The 7,287-nt window shown below is 43.8% G+C and overlaps 1 protein-coding gene across 1 annotated transcript; it reads right to left on the bottom strand.

Moving 5' to 3' along the window:
• Positions 1-382: 382 nt before the first annotated feature.
• On the bottom strand, positions 383-6,854 carry METTL10 (methyltransferase like 10). Its single transcript, XM_010008811.1, has 4 exons — positions 6,746-6,854; positions 2,699-2,806; positions 1,615-1,831; positions 383-868 (listed from the first exon to the last, which is right to left on the bottom strand). Exons 1-4 carry the CDS (start codon positions 6,842-6,844, stop codon positions 741-743), a joined length of 552 nt encoding a protein of 183 aa, XP_010007113.1. The 5' UTR covers positions 6,845-6,854; the 3' UTR covers positions 383-740.
• Between the last annotated feature and the right edge of the window lie 433 nt (positions 6,855-7,287).

Consider the following 7,287-nt stretch of genomic DNA (forward strand, 5'->3'; position numbering starts at 1 on the left):
AGACATTACTATATAGCAAATTAATAATGAAGGAGGCTTATATCACATGCTGGAGAGACTGTAACTTCACACTTTGATATAAGTTAACATAACTGTTGAAGCATCAACATCTTCATTCAAGAGGAATTTTCAAAAGCACCCAACAGCCTTCCTCTCTGGGAAAACACCTGAGGTATTTACGTGGAGACAGAACGATGCTGAGTCTGAGAACCTCTGAAAACCTGAATTTAAAGCACTAACTGGTCCTTTTTTTGCAAGTGCTATGGCTTTTATATTCATTTCCCTCCTTAACAGCTACAGTCATGGTCAACTAAGAAAAAAACCCAGCACTTAAATTGCAAAACTTGTTCCCTATGACACCACAAAACAGAGAATTGAGATGTTTTTTGCTTTGCAGAATACCTTTATCTCTACTGCTCACTGGTTACCAATACAGGAATTAAACACCAGGTAATCTTTGTGTTCCAAACACAACTATCATTCAGTTATACTAGTCTCCATATTTAGATTGCCTTATTTCTCCCTCACTTACAAACTTGCAGTTTCCCTAAAACAAGTGAGGTTGTAGCAAGGGCAAAATTTATAGGCAAGTTATGCAGAGCTGAAATGTTTCTAGGGCAATGTTTTATAGTCCCTTAGAGTTCCATACACAGTGTATTACTGTGTACTCAAAGAGCAGTTATTTACACACGTGTCTGAGGTTTTCTGTCAGGTTTAAAGTTCAGACTTTTTTTTCTCAACTAATCTAATTTGTCCAAGATGGACTGCCTGCCTTTTTTCCTTTGGAAAACCAATGCTGTTACACTGTTTCCAATTCTTCCTCCAAAGCAAAACTTGGGTGTTGGCAGCTCCTCCAGAATTTCAAATCCTGCCAGACAGAAATTAAAATGCTTGTATTAGAAGGAAGTAATTTTTATTCTCCTCTTGGATAACTCCTTGCAAATCATCCTTTATTTGTCTGGAAGACCTGCAAGTCAGTTACTCTCTACATTTATAGGACTGGTGTTGTTACACTGCATCACTGCTTTATACAGCTGAAACCCTTCCATGGACAATAAAAATCTTAGCTGGCTGACTCACACCAATTAATGGCAAAAAAAGATGAAAACTTGCCAGCAATTTTAGTTCCCCAGAAGGGATTGTTGGTTTAGATCCACACTTGAAGTTTCAAGCCTCAGGCATGAGCTTGTAAAAACCACCCTTTCCAGTGGATCAGAAAGCTTGCTGAGGTGACATAAAAGGTCATGGTCACAGACTTGCCAGTTCCCCTAAATTTGAGTAACAATGTTACCCCTCATTTTCAAGCAGATGGGTGAGCAGGATCTGGTAATAAAGGGCCAGAAGAGAAAAAGTATCACCTGGGGATAGAGCCACATCCTTTCCTACTCTAACTAGGCTGAAATCCTCATCCTGTCCCTTGGCACGTTGGCCAAACGCAGAAGCTGCAACTCCTGAGGAAAACAGAGGGGAGACAGGCTGAAGCATTTATTACCCTCTTCACCCTGTCCAGTTCTGATCTGAGAGAGTCAATATCCTAACACAAACATTAACGTTTACTCATCACACCTTTAAACAACCCCGTAAGTCGGCCAGTGGTTCTGTCCAACTCCTTACCTTCCCTGAACTCGTTCAGCAGCTCCTCCTTGGTCCAGTTGCAAGATGTTATGAGGAAGAATCCCTCTGGTTTCAAGACACCGCAGAGGGATCTCAGGTACTGCTTCCTCTTTCCCACAGCATTATCTGGATTAAGGCTTATGGCATCAAAAGTCCCCTTGTCAATGCAAATCTCAAATCCTGACAGCTCAGCTGATGGAGTCAGGAAGTCTTCTACCTAAACCAGAAGTCTGCAATTGTCAAAACAATCTTCTGCTCAGAAGCTCCTGAATCTTTAATGCAAACTTTAAAATAACAAGCCTCAAACCTGACAACAGGTGTGCTTAGGAAAGGGTAACTCATGGGCTTTTCACTCTTAGGTGTCACCTTCTTTCTTCTCCATGTAGTACCCTTGCTGCAAGGCCCATGTATCTACCTGTCCATCTAAAGTTCAGACTAACCTACTTGAAGTTCATTCTTTAAATCTTTATTTGTTCTTTGATCCCTGGTTTCCTAGATGCTGCTTGCAAAGCTCTGTACAGAGAACAGACAGTGCCTGCCACCAGGAGATGACAACCGACAGAACAGAGACATCACACAGGCAGAGAGCTGGGGGGGAACACAGGGTAGCAGAGTGAGCACTCAGAGTGAAATGCAGTCACAGAAGCACAGGATGGCTGAGTTTGGAAGGGATGTCTGGAGGTCATTTGGTCCCAGCCCCTGCTCCCTCTCAAATTTCCAGCTGCACAGCTACTGGTACGGATTTTATCACTTGAGGATTACATCCTCTATCTCAAACCTGAAATTGAGAATGTGGCAGCAAAAATACAGAGCTTGCCAAGTGGCAAACCACTGTTCTGCTCCTTGCTAAAAGCAGGAAAATCTTCTTAGCCCTAATGACTGTTACAAACAGAAAAAAAAAAAAAAAAAAGACCAAAAATCTTCTTGTGAATACAGATTTATTTGGGTAAAACTTCTCTGACAAATGAATTTGGAAAGACATGATTAATGTCATACATTGAGTACATCTGAGTAGCATTTAGGTCATTTACTCTTGGGTTCAATTTGTTTCTATTTCCCTGGGGAAGTTTCTCTTAAAACTTACCTTTAATTTAATGTTACACATCCCTTCTTTGTCCCTTACTTTTTCTGAAAGTTGTATTGCAGAGGGAGAGTAATCAATCCCAGTGAGATTAGTGTAGCCAGACTTTGCCTAGACAGGAGCAGAGAATCTTAATTAGTGTGCTAGCAATTGTGTTATCCAACAAGAGTACTCCTTGTCTATAATCCACTTACATCTCCCCTCCTCTTAATGACAGAAAAAAAACACCCAACCAAACTACCCTTTTACTCATTTTTATTCCTGTTACCATTACAAGAGCCTAAATAGCTGGGGGAATAAGCTGAAATAACTCCATTATGCCTACTGCCTCATCAGGAGAACTGTTGACTGAGGGCCAGTTTATGTCAAGAAGTGAAAAAAGGAGCAGAGCTGTGAAAAGTAATACACTGGAGGGGAAGATTCTCTCTTATCTGCACCAAAAGTAACCTAGAAACCAGGGATTTTCAGTGATGGGAACATGTGCCAATGCCAGATGCTTCAAAATAAGAAGAAAAGCTCACTGACAGTTACATAACATTTGAGATTGAGCAATTATTTGGTTTCTAACCCAAACTGGAAGAGCTAAAACATGTAATGCATTTTATTAATCCTGAAATCCACTGCAGAGCCTTATATTTTTCTAACTATTCATACTAACATTTATTTTCATGCAATTGTTTGCATGCTACCAGGTCTTTGCATCAGCAATCTTCAGGCAGGTTATGCACCACCTAGGAAAGACTTTCTGCTAATCTCACTTTGGAAGTAGGTAACTAAAAGCCAGTTCAGGGAAGTCAGGCAGGGAGATCCTAGCAACCCTTTTTCCAAGCAGGGGGAGACCTTGCACCACCTGCAGCTGGGCAGGAGGGAGGGGAGCAGTGACACATTTGATTGAGGTAGAAGCTGAAGGGACCAGATTTGAGTATCTGAGTGTGTCAGTTGGTCTGGCTGGATCCAAAGCTACCAGGAAGAGTTGGGATCTTGCAGGCAGCAAGAGCAGAGGGAGGGAGGAGGCTTGGGTTGGGTTTGGTTTTGAACAATGCACAGGCTTTAGCTAGCATTAAGCAACCAGCTGCAGAGCTACTCATTCACCTCAACAGTGAGGAAAACTAGGAGGATTTTTTAAAAACAGCCCTTCCTCAGCCCTTGTGAGCTGGGTGCTAGGCAGCTGTTCTTAATTGGGGGCTAATTGCAGCTAAACACAAAGAGGGTGTTGTTTGCCTTTGGTGAGGAACAGTGTATTTGCTCAGGTTCCTGCCCACGTCCCTCCCCAGAGCCAGCCAAGCTTCCTGAGATGCCTGAGCTGAAGAGTTGGGGGTGGAAGAGCAGCTCCCAGAACAGCTCCTCTGGAAAGGAAGAGCTTGAGTCACTTCAGGGAGTTCCCATTCACTCCTATCAACTCCAGGGCACAGAAGGGAAGTTTAAGGATAAACAACCCTGAAGCTGCTAAACCTGTATGGCCTGACTAGGTATGGACAGGATGGTTCACTCAAGTGCCAAACGGTGACCTCGATGCATCCTGCAACTGCACTCCTGTCCTGAGGGTGGCATTTATAAGCACTCTGCTGCAGCTTCTTGACAAAGCAGCTTAAACAGCAGAAAGGAGTTTGCAATATCATCAGCACTGCACCATCTTGGGGTCTCTGGTGCTGCCAGGTAGACACCTGCACTTGGGTGGTGAATGCCCTGCACTTCAGAGATGATCTTCAACCACTGTTGGCTCCCAGGGTGCTCAGGGAGAAACAAAGAGAAGGTCAGGGCTCCATGTGGCTGCAACATTTCCTTAGAGGAGCTGGAATTTTTGGATGGCAGAAGAATGAGGTCATTGGTACAGCCTACCAGATTCCTGAAGTCAGCAGGGGTAGGACCATGCTCTACTGCACATCTCAAAACAGCAAGAGGTCGCATTTCTGCATCTGAGATCCTCAAAGCAAACAGAAAGGAGAGAGAAACCTCCAGCCACATTTCTCTTGGAGCTTATGGATGGGCAGATCCCTGCAGTGTGCATGGAGAAGACCCCTGGCAGCACGTTCTAGTGGAGCTGTTTTTGACAGGGTACAGCAGCCTGTCTTGTTCTCACTTCATTTCTTAACCTGCTTTTCAGCCAGCTATTTCACCTCCTTTTGTGCAGCACTCCCTGCTGCAGCTGACACTGTCTCAGCTGTATTTCAGAGTAACTTCCTTACTATGCTCCCATTTACTGATCTTCATGGCTGGTGGTGTGTCAGGGCCCAGCATCCCCCACCCAGCTGTACTCCATGGCACCTCTTCCCCTGGAGATGCTGTTCCACTACATTCCCTCAGCAGCTCCCTTTGCTGAGGTGCCCCCCCATGTCCTACAGGTCTGAAGTCTGATTGCCTTGTCTAGTCTTGCCATTCCTATCACCTTACCAAGTGGCAGAACTGTTCTACAGCACCTGAGGTGCTTGCCAAAAGAACCCTGACTTAATTTCCAAAGCCTGGCAACTGACACAAGAACACTTCTTTTACCTCCACTAAGCAAGTGAGATCCTGAATTACTTACAAACCATAAAGTGGGTAATTTTGGAAGTCACTTTCAAATGGGAACAGGAATTTAAATTTCCTACTGAAGCAGCCACAATACTTGGAGGTGTTTAATGTAAGGGGGGAGGGTGCTCTTTAATAGTTTTTAAAAGCTAGCAGGCTGTCCTCCTCCCATTACAGCATGAAAATCAATTCAACATTTCTAAGTGGTGCCAGTATAAAACTGAAGTCTTATAAATAAGGTTCTTCTGTGGGATGTTTTCAACAGCAACAGAGCTTGCTAGCATTGCATTTAACAATCATCATTATTAGGCCTCCAAATTAATTTATCTTCATGAGATGAGCCACTTTTGCATCTGATGAGATGACTTTTCCTGTAGCTGCAGCGTAGCAGCCACTTCCCAGAAAGGCTTTAAACTCTCTCCAAATCAAAGTCCATGTTAGAAGAAATTCCATGATAAACCTGACTTTGACTTCCACCCTTTTTTCACTTCTACAGCAACTCAGGGAGCCAATGGAGGGAGCAGAGCAGCACAAACTGTGACAGTCTGGCAGCTCCTTTCTTTACCAACTTTCCTACACCCAAACAAAACCAGGAAGAAAAACACACCACAGCTCCTAAACATCTTGTATCCCTGCATCACTGCAACAATTCACAACATCTCTGGCAGGGTGGTTCCCACCCTGACAGAAATGGTTACTGCTTGAATAGTGTTAACAACTTTTTAAGTCATTTACATAAAAACCTTGGGTTTAACTGATTTTTACATTGATAGTGAGTATTATTACCAGAACATCATTATCATGGAGAAAGGGTCTGGTTCTTCACACTAGACTACTCTGTGTGTTACTCAACTTATCAGTACATAAAAGGTATATTCATTTCCTTACCTGGAGTGTTTTATGCCACAATGGGAAGAAAAACACTTTTAAAACCATAGGAAAACCAGAAAAGTTAAACTAAAATGGGATAATAAAAGAAAACAAATGCAAAGAAATAAATTTAAAGTAGGTAAATTTTGAAAGCTGAGCTACTGACTCTCCAGACAGCACCAAGGAACCAGAAGTTTGAGTAATGAAAACAAAAAAAGGAGGAATTCCCATTTGTAGCACAACAGACACATGCTCTGTTGCTAGGTCAGCACATCTAGAACCCCCCAACAGCACTTCTGGGGCAAGGAGCAACACCCCAACATCCCATGGGCTGCCTGGCTGTCACCTGCAATTCTGGCTTGACTTGGTGACAGGCTGTTCTTGAAGGTGCATCATCATCAGCAAGGAGTTCATGGCACTGGTTCACCAGGTGAAAATGTCAAGCCAGGTGCACAGTAACCAGTGTCCTGCTGATGAAAACAACCCCACCAGAGGGGTTTTAATTTGGGGTTTGTTGCTTTTTGCCTTTCACAGAAGTTCCAGCTGGCTGTGGTTACTGTTGCCACTGGTGAGAACTGCTAACTGCTGCATGGATCCTGTACCAAAACCCACCAAGTTTGCCATATACCATGGATCCTGTACCAAAACCCACCAAGTTTGCCATATACCAACCAATTCAACCAGTAAAACACCGTTCCCAGTTCCAATGTCCAGCACAGAACTGTCCAGGGGCACCTTTTGCTTTCCCAGCCACCTGATAACACGAGCCATGCTTTCTTCTCCAAACCTGTGGAAAACAAGGCAATCAAGGCAGCAAATTTATTTCATCACACCCTCTCTTCAGCTTCTGCAAAGTGCCTCTTGCTGAAGCAGCTGGGTGACACCTGCCATAGCTCAGATTTCATGTTTGCTTTCAGTTAAAATGAATCACACAGCCTTAAAATTCCCCAAAACACCAAATCTGGGAGGTGAAACCCTCTGTGTGTTCAAAAAGCAGGCAGCACTGCCAGCTTGCCTAGTTACACCAGGGACAAAATGCACATCTATTAGTAACTTACATGAAAACTACCTGCTCCCTTTCCACGCAGTGACAGTTTTCCAAACACACCTGAGGAGTCTGGATAGCAAAACCAGGCCAGAGAAGCACCGGGGGCTGCAAGATTCCCATTTCCCACCGTTCTGCCAACACCCAGACCCGCTCAGTAACCCGCCCA

Source organism: Chaetura pelagica, unplaced genomic scaffold (genome assembly GCF_000747805.2).
Source record: "Chaetura pelagica isolate M959 unplaced genomic scaffold, ChaPel_1.0 scaffold102, whole genome shotgun sequence".
Classification (NCBI taxonomy): domain Eukaryota; kingdom Metazoa; phylum Chordata; class Aves; order Apodiformes; family Apodidae; genus Chaetura; species Chaetura pelagica.

What these genes read in the sequence shown, in the direction of transcription:
- METTL10 (XM_010008811.1), bottom strand. Translation starts at nt 6,844, where the DNA reads ATGGCTCGTGTTATCAGGTGGCTGGGAAAGCAAAAGGTGCCCCTGGAC. An exon ending in GTGTTTTACTGGTTGAATTG is followed by an intron (nt 2,807 to 6,745) that starts GTTGGTATATGG and finishes GCTCCTGTCTAG; the next exon opens with GCAAAGTCTGGCTACACTAA. An exon ending in TGTGTAACATTAAATTAAAG is followed by an intron (nt 1,832 to 2,698) that starts GTAAGTTTTAAG and finishes CTTCTGGTTTAG; the next exon opens with GTAGAAGACTTCCTGACTCC.